Below are 22985 nucleotides of genomic sequence, written 5' to 3' on the forward strand. Positions count from 1 at the left end.
CCCTCTCCTGGATGTGGAGTCTGGTGGCAGCAGGAGGTGTATTAGATGTGTGTCTGGTCTCTGAATAATGTACCGGGAGGCAGATTATGATGTCAGCAGCAGCAGTGTGACATCACTCTGGTTGTTACATCCCTACCAGCAGCCAATCAGGTAAGCTTTTATAATTTCCAAAGCAGGTATTAAATATCCAAGCAGCGATCTGATTGGTTGTTATGGCTTACAGATTACATAATCCATTTTAAACCAATGAAAAATTGGGCTTCAAATAAAATTTTGAAAATATATAATAGATGTTTTATATTCCAGTTATATTTATTATGTTTTATATTCATTATATTATGTTTTTTTATATTCCAGTTATGTATCGTTATACACCAGTTGCAGGTATTTTATGTATATATTATATACCAGTTATTCTATATTTCACTTATGTTATAGACGTCATCACCATATATATATATATATATATATATATATATATATATATAGTTTTTTTTTTTTCATTCTTAATAAAATGAGTTTTTGCAGTCCTGTCACTATTTCTGGTCTCTACGGGTGGTGCGGCCACATGCTGGGAGTTGTAGTTTCACACGATACAGACGACGTGTCTATTTAATAGATGAGCAGCTCTGCACCTGAGGAGGTACTACAAACCTCAGCATGCCCTCAGTGAGAGGATACATAGAGGACTACTGCATTTGGGGTAACCACTACTCCCCTAGTAATCCTTTCCTCCGGGATTCACCGTCCAGAACGCGTCCTGCAGTGATATGACATTCACCGGCAGTGGAGGGAGACGCGGAGCCCCTGCTGTACCTCAAATTTCACACATAATGTGACCCCAAAACTGAGGCGGTGGTCACTCACCACCAGTGAGGACGCGACAGCGCGGGAAACGGGACGTCACGTGACACATTTGGCACGCAGGAAATGCGGCTGCAGGATGGAGCTGAGGCGGCTGCAAACAATGATGGAGGACAGTCTGGGAACAGAGGTGTCTGGTACAAATTCAATGCGGTTTTTTTTTTGTAGCTAAAAATCATGAGGGTCTCATCTCTGACGGGATTATTCAGACGTAGCGGTCGTGGCGTTTTGCCGCGATTTTGCGACGTATGAATGGGACAGCTACAGTTCTGTACATGTGAATAAGAGGTTCTGCGGCAGCTGTGTTTTATATAAGAACACGTTATACAGATGTCACGGACATCGCTGTGTGATCTGCATGCGATATTACTGCGGTGCTTGATTATAAATTACCAGTGATAGGGATTAGTCCTTACTGCAGGTCCCAGAAGTCATCGAATGATGTACGTTGCAGCCAATTATGGGCTGCCACAACAGTAGGGGCGGAGCCTGTCAGTGCAATCCGTTACCTGGGGAACGCGTGTCCAATAAAAAAATAGCTATCCCCTGATTTTAAACCAATGAAAAATCGGGCTTCAAACAAACTTTCGAAAATATATGACACTATAACATTACTAGCATAAAGGTGTAGAGCAACATGAGGAAAAAAAACTTAAGAAGAACTGATATACCGTAGCAAGCATTTATTAGGCAACACGTTTTTATTTATTTTTGTTTGAACACTTGGATAAATTATAATAAAGCAAAGAATATATGTATATAGTTCAACACACTGCCAGAGTTGGGTCATATTGGTGGGCTCCGCAGTGTGGAGCCAAATTGTTTTATTTACAATTACGATTTTTTCCTTTTAATAGTTTCCAAAGTATAGTATGACTTGCGTAGCTGTAACAAGTAATATAGAACTGTCTGTACAGACCACTGTATTATTTATATCAAGACTGAAATCAGTAGGTGAATACCGTATTCAAGTATGTTATTTGAATATAACGTAAAGGGTGAATATTACAGCTCTGATATATAGTCCATACTTCATGATAGTTTACAAAGTAATATTGGGTAGATTTCTCATTACAGTGCATCTATTTACAATATGATGAATGTGGCAAAGCTCACCAGACAAATAAGACACGACACCTCATGGCTGCCATATCCGAACGTAAAAAAAGTGCAAACCGCTGTAATAAATAAAGCGTATGTTACAATGTATCTTAGCCACGCCCCTTTTTCTGCATAATAAATGTCATACGTATGTCGCTTTCTTTCTTTTCACAGAATTTGTGACAATTCTGGCACTTTTGCTTAGTCAATCTCTTTGTGTCTTTCTGTAATAAGCAGCATTGGGTAACAAATGGAGTGGATGCATTGGTGAATAAAGCCTTCCACAGTCTTACATACCTCAAAATCTAGAATTTTGCTGGTGTCCGAGAACAGTGCCTTGTGGGAGTTCTGATGAGTTACGTAGTGGCTCATGATTACCTGTTATATTTAAATGTGGCTCTCAAAGTAAAATTGCTTGGGGACCTATGACCTACAACTTAAAAGATTTTTTACTAGGATGTGTTTTATTTTACTTATTGATTTTGAGTTTGTACCTGTTTTTGCAGGTAAGCATATACTTGCCGGCAATAAAAACTATGAGGAGCGTCTTGGAAAGAATGAAAAATGTAAGCAATTTTATAGTAAGTGCCTTTTTACTTTTCATTTGTGACTTTTATGTTTAAGACTTTTTCGAATACAGATTTGGATACAATATGGGTGACCTTTTGTCGCGGCCAAAATCACAATGTAGTTCCAGCCTTAGCTTAATTTTACATGTGGCGATTTTTCTGCAGGTTATGTACACAGTGGATTACAATACAGGACATGTAGATGAGATTTTACAAATCTCATTCACGTGCTGCATAAAGACGAACCACATATAAGGATAAAACTTCGATGCAGTCAAACAGCATGGGCACTCAGTACTATGGCTAAATATCTGTGTGGTAGTAGCCATAGGAGGAGCATTGGCAGGGAAGTGGCTACTGTTCATTAGCGGTAGTATATAGAAATAACTGACTAATGAAGGTATCTGTCTGTTTCCCCTAACTGTCTAAAATTGCATCATCTAAAATCAAAAGACCAGCAGCGTCTTCAGGGATATTGAGGCTAATGACGGCGTTCTCACGAGAAATCCCCCTTTTAAGACCTAGGGTATGTTCACACGCTTAGCAAAAAACGTCTGAAAATACGGAGCTGTTTTCAAGCGAAAACCGCTCCCTGATTTTCAGACGTTTTTGTAGCAACTCACGTTTTTTGCGGCTTTTTTTGCGGCCGTTTTCGAAGTTGTTTTTCAATGGAGTCAATGAAAAACGCTTCCAAAAACGTCCAAAAGAAATGACCTGCACTTAGTTTGACGCGGCATCATTTTATGCGCCGTATTTTGAAAACTACACGTATAATTAAGCCTCGTGGGAACAGAACACTGTAAATCCCATTGCAATCAATGGGCAGATGTTTGGAGGTGTAATGGTGCCGTTTTTTCAGGCGTAATTCGAGGCGTAAACGGCCCGAATCACGTCTGAAACCACTGCGTGTGCACATAACCTTATGGATGACGTAGGTGAGGATATGTGGTAGACCAAAGCCAATAGGCATCCGTGTAGCGAGACACTCCTCTTTCTAGATTGATGGCGTATCCATCAGCCAATGAAAAGTAGTAAGCCACTACCAATGGGGAAAAGGCGCCTGCGCATGCGCACATATGTGTCAGATGCGCTCGCACGTTAAAGTTCTGAAAGTAGTATAACTGCGCAGGAGGACTTAGAAAACTATAAATAGAAATTCTCAGGGACTTGGTTAACCAGCACAATATACAATTGTAATTCATACGTCAATTAGAAAGTTTTGTAAGTTAAAAAGGGGTGACTGAATTGTGCATTCTCAGGGACTTTGTTCCCCTGAGCAAAATCACTTAGATGCACTAGTACAGGGATTTAGAGATTTATCAGTTTACAAGAATTACTGGATTGCACTTGCTCAGGGACTTGGTTCCCAAAATCGATTAGAAGAATGATTTTACAAGGGGAAGATGAGGACAGGTATAACCATCTTAAGATGTGACAAACACACAGAACAGTATAAAGCTCACTGGTTTATCACAGAACCACGTGGCTGCAAATTTAATTAATTTTAAAAATGTGAATATATTGCCAGACGGCTTGTTGTAAATCCCACTAAAAATAGCATATATTAAAAATATTATAAAATATTATATCCATGTGTGGATCACTAAGTAGGAACCGGGGAATGCGTGTAAGAAATGCACACACATTCGGTATCGATGAAGACGGCAGAAGTTGGAAAATGTGTTCAGTAATGTTTTCCCCCAGTGGCCTGCACAAGGTGTCAAAAAACATCATCTAAATTCATTTTTTCCCCCTTTTTGTTTTCCATCCTTATGTTTTAAAAAGTAAAGTATATAATTTTTTTAACACAATATGCGAGCCCAATATGTTCTAAAAAGAAAAAACAAGACCAAATACATGTAGCTTGGAGGAGTAATGGAACAACAATTTGCTTTTAAATTGGCACATGGCTAATACTTTAATGTTCCTGGTCACGAAGGTGGGTAACGCTTCTACGCAGGAAGTGGTTAATGGGGAACATTATATGGCTCAGTATATGCGTGGCAAGTAGCTGATAATCTTTTTCTCACTGGATTAGTTGCTTGTAATTTATACTCATTGTATCCTAGCTTCTTACTGGTGAGCTGGTGCTAATACACAGCAGCCAATCTGAACACACACAGCTGCAGTGTAAAGTATGAGGTTGAGACAGAGCAGCAGCCTGAGTCACTAATAAGACGGAGAGGAGGGGGCAGAGGTTGACAGCGTGCTGTGAAGGCAGCTTGAGCCGGAGCTTCTCTCGCAGACTGACTAGACCCGAGCTAATAGCGGGATGTGACACTCCAAAATGGTGAAAAACACAAAGGACAGAAAGAAGGAGTATGCTGGTACCCCAAAATCCAAGAAAAAACAGGCAGATCTGGATAAATTTTTGAGGAGGATCTTGACGCCTCTCCAGCGTGAGTTTCTAAAATGGCGGCGGGCTGCCACGCTGCAGAGGAAGACTGATGCTGGAAGCACAGTAGCCCGCTCTGATGCAGAGGGTGAGCCTGCTTATGCCCCTGTTTCTAGGGGTTTTATCAGCAGAGTCCTCTTCAAAGCCTTGGGCCCCATAGCTAAAGACTTGGCGGACATAAAAGCTGAGATCCACCATATTGGGGGACAGGGTTGATATGCTGGAAACTGCACACACAGAAGTTGCTAAATTTGGAGCCGTGGTACATGAGACTTTTGTAGCACAACACGATCACATTAATATGGCTTTATTACAAGCAAAAATGTTACGATTTGTGGCCCACAGAATCCAAAGCACATGAAGCTCTACTTAAAGTAGCACAAGAGATTTTTATCTCTCTTTTGGGTGGAGACCTAGCCGCTCTGATTCGGATTGAGAGAATTCACCGGGCCCTGAGGGCTAAACCATGCCCTACTGACCCTCCCAAGGACGTTACATGTTGCTTAATCAGCTATGTGGACGCTGCAGTGATCTTAAAATCTGCTAGAGATGTACGTGGTAGAGAAGCGCGGGATAACACTAATAAGACCCTTCTTTTAACTTCATACTGCCAAACCCGTAAGATACCGATGTGTTTACTCTCGGTCGATGCCGAAAAAGCTTTTGACAGGGTACATTGGGTGTTTCTCCGCAGTGTCCTGACACAGGTTGGCCTTGGCGCCACTATGGTGGATAGGATTATGGCATTATATCATGGGCCTACGGCCCGTGTTCGAGTTAATGGTTTGTTATCTGACTCTTTGTCTATTACTAATGGAACGAGGCAGGGGTGCACACTCTCACCTCTACTCTATGTTTTGGTCATGGAACATCTAGCCGTGGCACTGCGGAACAACCCTAATATCAATGGCCTAAGTGTAGGCGCACACCATCACAAATTGCTTTATGCTTTATGCTGATGATCTCCTTGTGTACATTCCGAATCTCATGATTTCCTTGCCATCTTTGACGGGGGAATTTGAGCGATTTGGTCATTTGAGTAATTTTAAAGTAAACTATTCTAAATCGGAGGCATTGAATATATCTCTTGATACTGTTCTAGCCACTCATCTCGCTCGGGTCTTCCAGTTTAAGTGGCAATCTAAATCTCTAAAATATTTGGGGGTGCATATCCCCAGACAACAGTCGGATTTGCTCGCTTTGAATTACACACCCATTCTGCAGCGTACCTTGAAGGACCTAATGTCGTATGGCGGGAACCGCATATCGTGGTTTGGGTGCATTAACGTGGTTAAAATGGACATTCTGCCCAAATTCCTATACATATTCCAGACCGTCCCTATCATAGTACCAACAACTTTCTTCCAAACCTTGCATAGGGCCATAACCAAATTTGTATGGGGCTCCTTTAAGCCTCGTATCCGTTTTGCTGTCCTTAGTCGGCCAAAAGTGGAGGGGGGTGCGGGTTTGCCGGACTTTAAACGCTATCACCAAGCTGCGGTTCTCATGCGATTGGTAGACTGGTTCCGCTCAGATGCGGGTAAGCAATGGGTGTGCATTGAGAAGGCTGTGTCTCCCCTAGCACTGTCGTCTCTGCCTTGGTTGTCTGTTCTCCAGCGACCTTCCTCTTCTCTGCCTTCCCTCACACGTCAGTTTCTTGTAGTCTGGGAGCGGATCGTTGCTACGATGGACCTTGTTCACCGTCCAGGTACTCTGACTCCTCTTTTTGATGACCCTTCCTTCCCTCCGGCGGTGGGTGTGGACAAATTCCTCTGTTGGGAGAGACAGGATGGTGGTTATTTTTTGCTAAGACTCTTACACCCGAGGGTGAAATTTTGTCACAGACTGTTGTCTCGGAGGCCTGCCCGGGGAGACGTTCAATATGGTGGTCCTATTTTCAGTTGCGCTCCTATCTTTCCTCCATGGGCGATTGCCTTGTATTGCTGCAGGATAAGACTCCTCTGGAGCACTATTTGTTGTTGACTGCTGCCCCCTCTCATGTGTTGTCCTACTTACACGGGATCCTTCTGCCTAAATACGATTACTCTCAGTTGACATTCACTACAGCATGGGACGAGGAATTTGGGACTCGACATTCTGCTGAAGAGTGGGGCACATCTTTCTTCCTGGCGCACAAGTTACCGACCTCGTGTTTCGCTCAGGAAAAAAATTATAAGATACTCACCAGATGGTACCGCTGTCCTGCTTTGCTGCATAGGATATTTCCTAATGTATCTGATGAGTGTTGGAGGTGTGGGGAGGCTCCTGGAACTATGTTGCACATTTGGTGGGACTGTCTCAAGCTCCGTCCCTTTTGGGGAAAATTTGTTGATCTTGGTAACAAACTGTTTCATACTGAGGTCCAGACTTCAGCCTCCATTGGCTTACTTTCCATGGTTACTGGATCACTCCCACACTTCAAAAAGGGTGTCTTTCGGCATTTTTTGACTGCAGCGAGAACAGTGATCCCTCGTCATTTGAAGTCCAGTACTGTGCCTTCTTTGAAGGAATGGGTAACGGAGGTGAACGGGATTATGAGGATGGAGGAGTTGATGTCCGCTGATCGGGGTAAATCTGAGCTCTTTGTCCTCACTTGGGCAGTGTAGTCCAGATTCAGGGGTGGTACTGATCCACCTCTCTGGCTGGATGTCCTCTTTTGAAACACCTATATGCCAACTTTTATGTGCTATGTCCGTATGTGTTTCCCTTTGTTGTCTTGTGTCTGTGTTAGTCTAAAGTATAATGTGCACCTATATGTGACAACTCTTATCCAAATGTGGGGACTGGTTTCCCTAAATATTGCACTAATTTTGCTGCACTTATGGTACTGTTATTCTCATTGCATTTCTTACTTAGCTTATACTTGCTGATTGGGAGGCTACCTCCTACTGCTGTTTCTATGTTTCTGTAAATTTTATGCGATATTGAAGTTATTATATTGCACTGCGTGCAAAGTTTGCAAATTTATGAAACAATGTGTATGCTGTTATATTTTTTGTATTTTCAAAATAAAAATCTTTGATAAAGGAAAAAAAAAATCTGCTAGAGAATCGGATGGATTCAAGTATGAAGGTACCTCTGTGCTATTTTGCCAGTATTTGGCAGCCTCAACTCTTGCTAATCAATGCACCCTAAAGCCATTATTGGATGCATTGAGAGCTGAAAACATTCCCTTTCGGTTGCTGTACCCTTTCGGTTTGCCAATTTCGAAAAATTATAAATTGTAATACGGAAACCTGAGTATCTTCACACTGCATGGGATTTACTTGGATTACTACCGATGGATATCGCTTCCTGGCTCCCCTTGGCTCCTGTCACGATGATCCCCACTGTGCAGGTTTCAGATTCCTGGAACATTTTCTCCAGACATGGATCCCCAAGAGGAAAGAACTCCTCCCTCAGGCATCAAGAATCAGACCCAACCTGAGAATTTCAGGTTTCATCTTGGTTGCAGTTTTGTGCCTCTTTGTAGCCTGAATTCTCATCTTCGCTGAGTATATTATATGCACTTTGATAAGTTTCTGTCTTTTGGGCTCAGTGAGTTATGTTTATGCCCATAGTACATTACATTAACAATTGCTCCTTTGTTGGTTCTCACTTATATATATTTTCATAGTATATTATTTCTGTATATTGGTTATGTCCTTTACTCCCCATGATAATAGGCAAAGAGCCGGTTTCATGAAGAATGGACAAGGTAAAGACAATACTTGCAGAGTCATTAGATTAATTGAGTATGCTGGGACTCATCAGATCCCTTTGGGCCTTCTAGGCACAGATGCTGAGAAGCCATTACATAGAGTTAGATGGGCCTATTTAAAAGCTACACTACAGAAATTTGGTATCCCACAGTCATACATTCAGGCTATATTTTCATTATATAAGAACCCTAGTGCCAAGATTAGGGTTAATGGGACCCCCTCTAGATCCTTCAATATTTGCTACAGTACTCGCTAAGGGTGTCCCTTATCACCCTCTCTATTTATACTTGTAATGGAATCCTTAATCCAAAAGATTAGGCAAAATCCTCATGTGCAGGGCTAGATCTTTCATGCATACCACAACTGCTTTTGCAGACTATCTGTTAATATTGACCACTAATCCAGTAACTTCTATACCGCAACTTATAGGTTTGTTTAAATCCTTTGGGTTCGTATCAAACCTCAAAGTTAACTTTGGAAAGTCCGAAGTATTAAATATTTCCACTCCTAACACACTCATCAATTCCATCAAAGCTAACTCACCGTTTAAATGGTCGGATAAATGTTTAACATATCTAGGTATACAGCTTACAAAAGACTATTCCCAGTTATACTATTGTAATTATTTGCCTTTGCTCACATCTATCCAGAAACAAAGACCTCAAAATACTGTTCATGTCTTAGATGGGCAGTAAAATCCTTCTCAAGACTTTTATAACACCTATATTACTGTATTTGCTTCAGACACTTCCCCCTATGGTTACCTAGGAAATTTTTTGACAAAGTTAGAAAATTGTTTTCTGGGTTCCTCTGGAACAACACACTGCCTTGGCTAAAATATTGGTTGCTCACTCCAAAAAAAATCTGGGGGTCTGGGTTTTCGTTACATAGTTACATAGTTAGTACGGCTGAAAAAAGACACGTCCATCAAGTTCAACCAATTACAAAGCAAACCATTTGAAGGATGGAAATCATATTATAATATACTGATTTGGTGATGGATCTTTTCTTGTTATCGTATATATTCTATATGTGGGGATTGAGGCTTTTTTCACAGACTTTCCCCTGCACCCACATCTTGCAATGGCCCTGTGAGAGTTTGACAAGATGTCAATAATACCCACCCTCTCCTTTCTAAGAACTATCCACTTTTACCTTTTAAGCCTTTTACCTTTTCTGGTTGACCTCAAGAGAACTCCTCAATCCACCTTTTGGAGTCACCTTAACAATATGACAATCTCTGCGTTCTTTGATACTGATGCACAGGTTTCCGCACCTTTCTTATTCAGGAAAACGGAAAAATTATTTTAAAAGATTTGATACAAATGCAAGATTTCCAGAATGTATGCGACAGGTACTTGGCCAAATACTCCATCTCACTAACCTTGACACAGTTTGAACGTCCAGTGAATTGTTCGGTGACACAAAAAGGGGTCCTTGCCAATACATATGAATACCTTCTGGCCTTAGGGAAGGATGACAAATTGGATTTCCTGTCCAAGTGGGAAACGGATCTGCAAATAACGTTAACTGATGTAAAAGAAATTACTATTTTGAAAAACTTGCATGGCTTTTCTCACTGTATTAAATTAATTGAAAATTCCTACAAGCTTCTGTCGCGTTGGTACAAAACACCTGTCTGGTTACATAGCCATATAACGTTCCTAGGAATCTTTGGATACTGCATTTGTGTTATTGCAATTCTATTGTTGGAAGCTTTGGTTTATACCCTTTATACATTTAAGTGGTTACATGAGCCCTATGGTTCTCCACAATTGAGATGAGCGTTTTTTTATTCTCTTCCCTTTTGATGTGATTTTCCTGGGTGGATCTACATAAATTGTTCTTTCCCCCTGGCCAAATTTAGAACCATTGATGTGGATGCCTATTTCTGAGACTTGTAGTAAGCTCAAACACCCTTTCCCACATAACCTCAATATAGTGCGCGCTAGCGCTTGTATATGTATTCTATTGCAGTATCCTGCCTTGAATCAATGATTCCCTTTAGTAAGATGGTGCCTCTAGCCTCGGAGGCACTTGATACGCAGGTGTGAGTAGACCCCTTTAGTCCTGCGACTAGTTATGGGGTTGAGCGTCTATTGCTGGATAGGATGACGATCTTGCGCATGCACAGATTAACTCTCAACGCTGGGTTATTAACTTTGCATCGTCAGGTTGAGTCTCTATCACTGGATTGGATGACGCTCGTGCGCATGCGCAGTTCATTTTCCACAACGCTAAGTTATTTCTTTGCTCATCATACACACTATGTTATACAGGTGTCTGTGTTTACATCCCCTCGGAGGTGAGTGCCAGCTGTTACTTGTAAAGTATATGACTAATTAGAGTAGTTTGAGTCCTGTATGCATATTGTCTCAAGATTTGATGTCTTAATAATTGCACTTTATCACTGGATTATTTTTATGGATTTATTGATCTATTGATGTTCCTATTAACACTATTTATTATGATCTGTACCTGTTTTTCTGTTAATGAAATCTTATAACTTGTATTGTTTGACCAATCACTGACGCACTATTTTAATGGTGTATGCAGATGTATTCGTTGCTTGAGAATACTTTTTATGAAAAGGTGAAATGTCGCCTACACACGGTGAATAAACAGTTTTTCGAATTATACATTGGTCTGCTGCCTCTTTTCCTTTGGAAGATTCCTGGGGACATTGTATGGCTTTGTCTAATGGGATCCATGGTCCAGAGCCCTTGAGGTTCAGCACCCATTACCCTTTACCCATTACCCATTACCCTTTTACATTTTGATCAACTAGATATACCAGAAGTGTGTTGTAGATGTGATCTTGAAAGCAGCTCTCTGTTTCACATTTGGTGGCAATGCCCCTGGTTTCAAGGGTTTTGGAAAAAGGTAATTGATACGATTAATACAATTTTCTCTTCTGAGATCCCTTTGTCACCCCAGACTATGCTTTTGTGGCTGCCTTCTGATTCCTTTACACCTAGAAGGAATGATTTTGCTACAATTCTAATCACAACAGTGAAAATATTAATCCCATCACATTGGAAGCCGAATATACCTCCATCTTTAGAACAATGGGAACTGAAGGTACAAGAATTATATAGGCTAGAAGAGTTTGTTCATTGGGAACGGAGAACAAGAGCTTAATTTCTACAGATATGGTCTCCTCGGATGATCTATTTTTAAAGGTCCCCCCCCCCCTAATATGTGATACACTTGGGCACGTTGCATTCAGTCCTCAACAGATTTTAATACTGGTCTTCAGACACCACATTTACACAATTAGATCATTATTTTGTGAAACTTACTTTCATTCCATATATCTATGGTGCCTGACTTTGAAACACAAGACATCATCTTCTCTTCCCTCCCTTCCTTCCCCATCCTACTTTCCTAGTCATGACATTCTGAGCCTTCTTCCTCCATCTTATTTTGTATTTTGTTTTGATATTCTGTACTGATTATAAACCCGATACGAGTCCGTATGGGTATTTAATTGTTCAATTGCTTATGTAATGTCGTGAATAAAAACGACAAAAAACTGACTGTTTCATGTAAAATGTTTTATTTCTTCTCTTTGTACTCAATAAAAACTACTTCAGACCTCCTTTTCAGCTTACGTTACCATGCAGCTAATCTGCAGGTAATGATCAAAGCTGTGAATAGCTGGAACTTGGTGTTAAAGCGGTCCATGGCGGAATTATTTTTTTTCTAAGTCTGTTTAGCTTAATTCCCTTGTAAGTGCATGAAATATTTTTACCAGTGATGTCAATACCAAGATTTTTTTATTGTGAGATGAACTGGATCCAGTAAACCCTGATAAGCTTTTTAATAACCGCCCCTATTAGGCATAATAGCCTAAAGATCCAAGTCAGCGGTACAATGTGTGTCATTCAAAATGTTAAATAATCTTAAAGGGGGTATCCCAAACTTCTAAAAATCATCAGCATGGCATGGGGATGGTATAAAGTAATAATCTATTATTTTCTCACCCCTGAAATGCCCCCCTGCTCCAGCGCTGAGGCTTAGTTTGCTGTCACTCTGGTCCTGGAAGTTCCAGCAGTGGTCATGTGCAGGCCTGAACAGAACGGTGGTTATGCTGACATAAACCACACGTGACCACTGAGGCCAGCGATTGGCGGCAGCAATACTTGACCGATAAACGTTATGTGGCGCTGCAGTAGCTTCCGGGCTTTAAGCAGCAAAGTACGGGACCTCAGCACTGGAACGGAGGCAGTTCAGGGGGGGGGGGTATATGATAGATTATTACTTTATACCATCCCCTGCCCTTCTGCCTATTCTTATAAGTTCCTGATAACCTATTTAATTACAGAAAGAATTCTAAAATATAAAGCTTATATTGAATTTACTTGATTGATATGATACTTACAGATACTAATAGTTTTGTCTGGTATTACAATATATAGTAAAAGCTGCAGATCAGTAAAGGTTAAAATGCATTTATTTATTTTTTATTTTAAAGGTCATTGAAGCCAATAGAAATGGAGAAATTAATTTGAAAATTGAGACTGATCTAGTGTTTGTTTCAACACATTTCAGAGATCTAGGAAATCCCCCTTGGGGTAGGTGGTTCTGTATTTATTCATTTCTTTATTTAAAGCTTTTCATCTTTATCTTTGGAGTATTAGGAGTATATTGCAATATCATAGATATAAAATATATTAAAGATGTGGAACTTGCTACAGAGTGGTGAGAGAGTAGTACCCTCAATAACTACTCCGGGATATTAAATGGGTAAAAAGAAACGATAAAGGTTTTATCACCAGCGCTAAAGAACAATTACAGTATATGGTTCTAATTTTAAAAAGAAAAATGGAATAAACCCCCAAAAAACAAGTCACTTACTTGATAGGGTATGCAGAACAGTGAAATTTTTTGTATATGTGTGTGTGTGTGTGTGTGTGTGTATATATATATATATATATATATATATATATATATGACCCTGAATTGTGCTGCTCAAACAATAAATAATCCAATGAAATAATAGTAAAGGTTTTAATGCAATAATCGTAGGGCTACGCGTTTCAACGCAGGACATGCCTCTTCATCAAGCCAAGTGACTTGGGCCTGATGAAGACGCATGTCTTGCGTTGAAACATATATATATATATATATATATATTATATATTTACACACACACACACACACACACACACCCGTACGTGTGTGTGTGTGTATATATATATATATGTGTGTGTGTGTATATAAATATATGTGTATGTGTATATATATATATATATATATATATATATATATATATATACACACACACACAGTCAAATTGTAGATGAACACCGCACTCCACGTACCTATATATTAGGCCATGTGCACGTTACCAGAGGATGAATTAGTTCCCCAACTTGAATGCATAAGAACCATCGGACAAAATAACGGCACCAGGACTTCCAAACCTTTCTCAAGCTGGAAATTGCCAAGAAACAGAAGATTTCCTACAACGGTGTGTACTACTCCCTTCAGAGGACAGCACAAACAGGCTCTAACCAGAGTAGAAAGAGAAGTGCGAGGCCCCGCTGCACAACTGAGCAACAAGAAAAGTACATTAGGGGACTTCCAGCGCTGGCGATGCAGGACGCGAGTGACTGAGCTCCTGCTCCCACCTAGCCTGCTTGCCTGCAACAGTCGCTTCGGCGGCGAAAATCAGCTGTCAAACACCGGCCCTGCACACAGGAGCATACCTGGTGGTGCCTGTATGGAACGGTACCTCCTCAGAAGCGCACATAAGCCAGCCATGGAGGATTCAGCCGCAGCCGTGGAGAAGGGAGATAAGATGGCGGCGCTTCCCGCCACTGCTCCCCCGTTATACACACAGGATGATGAGCTGCAGCAGCCTCAGTCCCCTTTTTCAAGCCCTGCAGAGCCCATAGGCTCTTCATATCCTGCACCTGTCGATTATATAGCCCTGGCCCATGAAGTGGCTAAGCGGATAGCTCCTGACCTGCAAAAAGCACTAGAAAAAACGGTGCAAGCTTCTCTCAACCGCATGCATGCGGATCTGGCACAAGTTACTTCCAGGACTGATGAATTAGAACAGCGTATAACGCTGTTGGAGGATGAAAATGAGCGCCTGCAATCCAAACTTAAAGTGGTGCTGTCTGCTACAACGCAGTTGAAGGTGGAGGACCTAGAAAACCGCTCCAGGAGGAGCAACCTGTGACTTGTGGGTCTGAAAAAGGCGGTGGTCCCTTCTGATTTGCAGCGACTATGTGAGAGGACATTGCCAGCAGCACTTGGTCTTCAGCATCCCTGCCGGGTGGAAAGGGCGCACAGGGTGGGACCGGACCCCAGAAATCTTCCATCAGCGGACGGCAGCAGCTCGCTTCGCCCCAGACAAGTCATCTTTAAGCTGTTGGATTACAATGATAAGGTGGCACTTATGAAGGCATTTCGCAGCAGATCTCGACCTTTGGAGATAATGGGAATGAGAGTGCTACTTTTCGAGGACTATTCTACGGAGGTCGCGAAACGCAGGCGTTCTTTCACCAAGATCTGTACTGCGCTGTTCCAAGCGAAAGTGCGTTTTAACCTGCAATATCCAGCCATCTTACGGGTGTTTCAAGAGAGTGGTCGGACCAAGATATTTACCACACCGAAGGAAGAGGAGGACGCACTTGCAGAATTTTGTAGAAATTGCCCGCCGCACGAGGAGCAACGCAGTCCAGCACACAGCCCACGTCGCAAGTCAAGAGAAGTCGGACGGAATCGACTGGATATGGATCGAACCTGGGCAGAAGCTTTAATGCCCACACCCGGAAGAGCCCGTGGAGGCCGATCCAGGAACGGAAGGGACTCTCCGAAGCCGCAGAGACGACCGCGAGACTGCACCCGGTCTACGTCTCCTGATTGACGAGTGGAGTTTTTTCAGGACCCTTATATCTGATGAGTTGGTTCTGTGGACGCTGTAGATCAATCGCAGGTTTCGATCTTTTACAGCTAAGTTTGCAGATAATTTTAGTCTTATAAGGCAGTATTTTTTCTGTCGCCAACTGATCTACTGTTACAATGTTAAAATGTATGCATTTTGATGCATTTTGATATTCTGCTGTATTTGCAATTCAAAGGATTTGAGATTGAGTTAGGGCCTGTTCTAGGCTCTCTCCTTATGTGCGTCTCCGATCGAGAATTATACAAGGCCTCTCTCTCCTACGGGATTAGTTATGTCTGTTGCAGGACACATACTCGGGGAACACTCGGTAGGGGCCTCTGGGTCGTTGGGCGTGGCAGCCTTGAAGTGAAGCAGGGTTTATACTGTAATCTGAACGGATTCTAGGCTGTTGGTCCTTTGGTATAAGACTGTATACCGGCTGCAAGGGGTTTTATGGTGTGTTATGGGCTGGTGCAGCTCTGTCACTATGTGTTATATACGCAGGTCTGGGGGGGAGGGAGGGACGTGTTGGTGCACAACAGAAAAAAGTGAAGTCTCTTACGCCAATGGGTACTAGGGGGTTGAAGGCCCTTGCCGCAGGCGATTTTTCTTTCTCTTTTGGTCAAGGTCTGATGGCCTTGATTTGGAGTTTAGTTTTGTTCTCTAGGCCGGGTTTTGGCTGTGTTCTTAATGTTTATGCATGGCTTTTAGGTAAAGATGGATCCGACTCCCCGAACCAATCACGGCTTTTTGACGCCTTAGCTCATCTTATGCATTGCCCAATAACATGAAAATAATTTCATGGAATGTTAAGGGGCTTAGATCTCCACAGAAAAGGACCAAACTTTTGCGACACATGAAACGATTACACCCAGATGTAGCCCTGTTAAAGGAAACTCACCTTACCGAGCCAGAATTTAAGTATCTACAAAAGTTCTGGGTGGGTCAAGTTTTTGGCTTGGCTGCTAGAGACGGTAAGGCTGGAGTTATAATTTTGCTGCACAAAAATTTTGCTTTTACGCTGGTGTCCCAGGAACGTGATGATGAGGGCCGTTGGATCCATCTAGTGGTGGAACATGCAGTGGAAACTATTAGTATCCATAATGTTTATTGCCCGAATGCGGCCAACACAGGGTTTTTTGGTCACTTGAAAGCCCAACTTCAGCAGGATCGCACCAAATTATTAGTACTAGGGGGAGACCTTAATACTGTAAGGTCCACCAGGGAGGATAGGAGTGCAGGGGCCAGTTTGCATAGAAATAGGGATAGGATCTTGCCAGACTTTTTAAGACACACTGCCCTTACAGATGCTTGGAGGAGTTTACACCCTGATGCTCGGGAATACACACACTATTTTTATGTCCATCAATCGTGGTCGCGCATTGATTATTTGCTGGTGAATGACGCCTAATCCCGCCGGTTACGTGACGTGGCAATCGAGGATCTCATCATTTCGGATCATGCCCCGGTTACCATTACTCTGGCCGACACAGTAGCTAGGGGACTGGATTTTATATGGAGGTTCCCCTCCTTCCTGGCAACGGATGAGGGTTTTTTACAGAAGTTAAGGGGATGGTGGACGAAATTTGATGGGGATAATGCGTCGCATCGTTCGGACCCGTCATTGTATTGGCGTATGGCTAAAGCGGTAATTCGCGGGTAAATGATACAATTCATGTCTAATCTTAAATGCAAGACCACCGAAGGGTACAAGATGGCGAGCGAGCGGTTACGGTGTGCATACACGGCATTTTTACACTCTCCGTCAACGTCTCTGGGGGAGACCTGGAGGGAAGCCAAGCGGCAATTTGATCAGTGGTTAGATAAAAGAGAAAGTATTTATCGGTCCCAATTTGATGCAGATCTCATGCGTGTCGGCAATAAAGCGGGAAAATTATTAGCACGACTAGCACATATAAAGGTATTGCCCAAGAGAGGGAAGGATCCTCTTGACCCAGGGTCATATCGTCCCATATCATTGATAGACCAAGACCAGAAATTACTCACCAAAATTTTAGCTAATCGTTTGGCTATGTATCTACCCACATTGGTGGGAAAATCCCAAGTGGGCTTTGTAAAGGGCAGGGCAGCAGTGACTAATCTGCGCAAGGTGTTGACGGTGCTAGAATCAGTCAAGCATGATCCCCAGCCAGGTACCCGGCCAGCACTCTTGGCGCTAGATGCAGAGAAAGCTTTTGATAACATACAGTGGGAATGGCTGGGGATGGTGCTGGATAAGATGAATGTCCAGGGAGCCTTTCGGATCTTCTTGAAGGGTGTCTACAATAATCCCCAAGCTCGCGTTTATTCCTTAGGATTTCTGTCGGCTCCCTTTCACTTGCATAAAGGGACCCGTCAGGGATGTCCCCTGTTGCCACTATTATTCTAGCACTAGAACCCATGGCTAGATTTCTGGAGGAGTCTGCAGTGTTCAGAGGTATTCAGGTGGGGTCTCTGGCAGTTAAGTTAGCCCTGTTTGCTGACGACGTTATACTTTTTATGTCAAATCCTCAAGAACATTTATTGCCGGTCTTTCATTTTTTACAGGACTTTGGGCAATGCTCGGGATACAAAGTCAACATAGCTAAAAGCGAACTCCTGGAGTTGGGCAAACCGTTACCTAAGACCTTTTGGCAATCTTTGGGATGTGGGATATCTCCGGTCAAGCACTGCATTACTTATCTAGGCATTAAGATAGGGAAGGTACCTGAAACCCTGTATGGCCTGAATTACCCACCGCTATTGAAAAAAATACAGGCGGAACTCACCAGATGGTGTCAGTTGGCGTTATCCCTTCTGGGGAGGTGCCACTTAATTAAGATGGTTAGTTTCCCCAGACTGCTATATCCCTTTCAAACACTCCTGCTCTTACTGAAACATGTGGATGTCTCCAAACTGGCTTCCTCATTCACAAAATTGCACTCACTAAGCTCATGATGGGCAAGCATGAGGGGGGGCTGAATTTTCCAAATATCAGGGGTTATAATGTGGTATGTCTCTTTCGTCATGTAGTGGATTGGCTCCACGAAACGAGCCATTATTCCAACTTCGATCTGGAAGGGGCGTATGCCTCACCCTGGAACCTGAAAGCCTTGTTACACTGTAGAGTTGCTTATCTTCCGTGCCGCCTCAAAACCTCCATTGTGCTGAGAGATACAGTCCTAGCCTGGAAAGCGGTCCGTAAATTATTTGACCTGCCTCACCTGCTCTCTAAACATATGCCGTTATGTGGACACCCGGAATTCCAACCGGGAGTAGACAATGGGGATAGATTTGCCTCTTGGGGGGGATGCAGGCATTAATAACGCAGGGGACCTAATGCATATAGAGGAAAGGAGATGGTTAACTAGGGCGGAAATCACCGCTAAACTCAGACCCTTAGAGGGTAATGTTAATTTTTGACAAGTTCTTCAAGTGCGCTCATTCTGCTCATCTAGGCTCAGGGATTTGAATAAGGAAGCCACCATTCATACTTTAGATGAGGTCATAGGCCCAACGACTCTTCGGGCGACTATTTCAAGGTTGTATAGAGCGCTTGATTATTTTGTCCGCCCGCAATCACGGGATATGTTCAAAGTCTGGGAACGATGGACTCAAGATCCAGGTATAGGAGAGATCATATTAGGGGGTTGGGAGACGGTACGGAGGAGTATCGTGAACGAGAGTTGGAGGGAAACCTATTTTAAATTTAATGCTAACGGCTATATATGGTTTCAATATTTTGCCTTCACAGTCCTTCGCCGATCGCATTACGTGTTGTCCAAATGTCACACCCCCCTGACGAATTTGTGGCATGGAGTATGGGGTTGTGCTCATACTACACGTTATTGGGTGATGGTACACAACTATATTTTGGATCATTGGAAGGCGAAACTTCCAATGACGCCTCAAGCGCTGCTGTTCCATCAGGCGCGACCGCCGGAGGAAGAGGGTGCTCTCCTCCCCCTTTTGTACACACTGGTGGCCTTGAGATGCCTTCTAGGTAAATGGCTGGAAACTGACACGCCGGGCTAGACCTGATAGTGTCCAGTTTGAAACCGTTATTAACTCTTGAGCGGATGGAGGTGGAAAGACTGAAAGAAACTGGAGCCAAGAAGTTATTCGCTAAATGGCAAATATTTATAGAATCGCAATGCACAGCGGCCGAGGTGGTGGAAATTGTTACGCCTTTCAGACACACAGCGTGGTATCATACGCAGCTTCTGGCAGGCACTTTAGGAGGCTTGCAACTTCAGTCTAGTTAGGGGATAGATGGGAAGTAGCTACTCTTTGATGACCTAAGTCGTGTTCAGGGATAGGGGAAGTCATGTTTTCTTCAGTTGATATGAGGATCGAAAATTATGCCATGATTGTATGTTATGCTATGTTGGTTTAATGTTATTTTGTTGACCGTTGCGTGCTGTTCATTTATGACGCAACCTTTCTGTGAAATGTTTATAAGAAAATGTGAAAACTGTTAATCAAAAATGATGTTTTAAAAAAAAAAGACAAGTACGTTAGAGTCTCTAGTTTGAGAAATAGATGCCTCACAGGTCCTCAACTGGCACCTTCATTAACCAGTTAGTGACGGCAAATACGCCTATTCACGGCGGCCACTAACGGGCTTTATTCTGATGCATATGCCTTTTTACGGCACTGCATCAGGATAAAGTAAATAGAGCAGGGAGCCGTCAAATCTCCCTGCTCTCAGCTGCCAGATGTAGCTGAGGGCTGGGGGCGTCCCTGCTCTGCCGTGTGAGATCGATATTAGTATCGATCTCACTCGTTTAACCCCTTAGATGCGGTGCACAATAGCGTGCACCGCATCTGCGTGGTTTTGGAGAGAGGGAGGGAGCTCCCGCTCTCTCCCACCGACACCCGGCGATAAGATCGCCGAGTGTCTGTGTCTCTAATGGCAGCCGGGGGCCTAATAAAGGCCCCCAGGTCTGCCTGGAGCGAATGCCTGCTAGATCATGCCGGAGGCATGTCCTAGCAGATGCCTGTCCGTTTTAAACGGACAGGCAGTAATACACTGCAATACAGAAGTATTGCAGTGTATTATAATAGAGATCGGAAAATCGCATATTAAAGTCCCCTAGTGGGACTAGTAAAAAAGTTAAAAAAAAGTTTAATAAAGTTAATTTGAAAAAAAATTTGAAAAAAAAAAATGAAAAACCCACCTTTTCCCCTTACAAAATGCTTTACTATTAAAAAATAAAATAAAGTAAAAAAAGTTACACATATTTGGTATCGTTGCGTCCGTAACGACCCCCACTATAAATCTATAACATTATTTAACCAGCACGGTGAACGGCGTAAAAAATGTGATAAAAAACTATGGAAAAATTGCTGTTTTCTGTGAATCCTGACTTTAAAAAAATGTGATAAAAAGTGATCAAAAAGTCGCATCTACTCCAAAATGGTACCAATAAAAACTACAAGTCGTCTCGCAAAAAAAAGCCCTCATACAACCGCATCGGTGAAAAAATGAAAACTTAACGGCTCTTCAAATATTGAGACACAAAAACAAATAAGTTTGAAATAAAAGCGTTTTTACTGTGTAAAAGTAGTAAAACATACAAAAACGATACAAATTTGGTATCGTTGCAAACGTAACAACCCGCTGAATAAAGTTATTGTGTTATTTATATCACACGGTAAACGGCGTAGATTTAAGACGTGAAAAAGAATGGCGAAATTTCAGGGTTTTTTCTACCCCCCAAAAAAAGTTCATAAAAGTTAATCAATAAATAATATGTCCCCGAAAATGGTGCTATTAAAAAATACAACTTGTCCCGCAAAAAACAAGACCTTATACTATGTCGACGCAAAAATAAAAAGGTTTTAGCTCTTGGAATGCGACGATGGAAAAACGTAAAAAATGGCTTGGTCATTAAGGTTTAAAATAGGCTGGTCATTAAGGGGTTAAATAGTACCCTCAAAACGCCAGTGTCAACGTCTACAGTAAAGAGGCGACTCCGGGATGCTGGCCTTCAGGGCAGAGTGGCAAAGAAAAAGCCATATCTGCGACTGGCTAATAAAAGGTAAAGATTAATATGGGCAAAAGCACACAGACATTGGACAGAGTTCGATTGGAAAAAAGTGTTATGGACAGACAAATCGAAGTTTGAGGTGTATGGATCACACAGAAGAACATTTGTGAGAAGCAGAACAACTGAAAAGATGCTGGAAGAGTGCCTGATGCCATCTGTCAAGCATGGTGGAGGTAATATGATGGTCTGGGGTTTGTGCTGGTAAAGTGGGAGATTTGTACAAGGTAAAAGGGATTTTGAATAAGGAAGGCTATCACTCCATTTTGCAACGCCATGCCATACCCTGTGGACAGCTCTTGATTGGAGCCAATTTCATCCTACAACAGGACAATGACCCAAAGCACACCTCCAAATTATGCAAGAACTATTTAGGGAAGAAGCAGGCAGCTGGTATTCTATCTGTAATGGAGTGGCCAGCGCAGTCACCAGATCTCAACCCCATAGAGCTGTTGTGGGAGCAGCTTGACCGTATGGTACGCAAGAAGTGCCCATAAAGCCAATCCAACTTGTGGGAGGGGCTTCTGGAAGCATGGGGTGAAATTTCTCCCGATTACCTCAGCAAATTAACAGCTAGAATGCCAAAGGTCTGCAATGCTGTAATTGCTGCAAATGGAGCATTCTTTGACGAAAGCAAAGTTTGAAGGAGAAAATTATTATTTCAAATAAAAATCATTATTTCTAACCTTGTTAATGTCTTGACTACATTTTCTAGTCATTTTGCAACTCATTTGATAAATATAAGTGTGAGTTTTCATGGAAAACACAAAATTGTCTGGGTGACCCCAAACTTTTGAACGGTAGTGTATTTAAGCTGGGGAACTGATTCATCCTCTAGTAACGTGCAAATGGCCTAATATATAGCTGTGTGGAGTGCTGTGTTCATCTACATGTGTGTATGTAGAGATATGCGTGTGTGTGTGTGTATATGTATGTATATATATGTGACTTGGCCTGATGAAGACGCATGTCCTGTGTTGAAACGCGTAGCCCTACCATTATTGCACTAAAAACTTTTCTATTATTTAATTGGAATATTTATTGGTTGAGTAGCGCCATTCAGGGTCATATATATATATATATATATATATATGTGTGTGTATGACCCTGAATAGCGCTGCTCAACCAATAAATATTCCAAGTCAAGAGTGGATTTAGGCTTAACATGATTCCTAGTCCCAAACGCAGGTATTGAAAAGAGGTTTGAATTTCTGCTTGGCAACCAGAATAAATAAATTCACAATGATTAAGGATCTAAACCTCTTTGGGCGTAAACTTACATACAAAAAGATTTTTGCTAAAAATGAACAAAATAACCTATTAGAAGATCAAACTGTGATGTCACTCGTACATGTAATATCTGAGCAAGAGTTGGAGACTATCAGGAATTTGGAGGAATTTTTGTCAGAAAATCTCAATCATGAG

At 42.1% G+C, this 22985-nt stretch overlaps 1 protein-coding gene across 9 annotated transcripts in view; it reads left to right on the forward strand.

The window, feature by feature from the left end:
• HUS1 (HUS1 checkpoint clamp component) overlaps nucleotides 1-22985 on the forward strand; it is a 353679-nt gene that overhangs the window by 260531 nt on the left and 70163 nt on the right. For 5 of the 9 annotated variants that reach the window (XM_075827015.1, XM_075827018.1, XM_075827022.1 and 2 more), the window contains 2 exons: nucleotides 2472-2546; nucleotides 13108-13207. In XM_075827015.1, coding sequence (XP_075683130.1) covers nucleotides 2472-2546; nucleotides 13108-13207 — 175 coding nt within the window. Of the gene's footprint in view, nucleotides 1-357; nucleotides 385-2471; nucleotides 2547-13107; nucleotides 13208-22985 lie in introns of all 9 variants that reach the window. The other 4 variants (XM_075827017.1, XM_075827023.1, XM_075827021.1 and 1 more) reach the window with 3 other exon arrangements.

This window comes from Rhinoderma darwinii, chromosome 5 (genome assembly GCF_050947455.1).
Source record: "Rhinoderma darwinii isolate aRhiDar2 chromosome 5, aRhiDar2.hap1, whole genome shotgun sequence".
Lineage (NCBI taxonomy): Eukaryota > Metazoa > Chordata > Amphibia > Anura > Rhinodermatidae > Rhinoderma > Rhinoderma darwinii.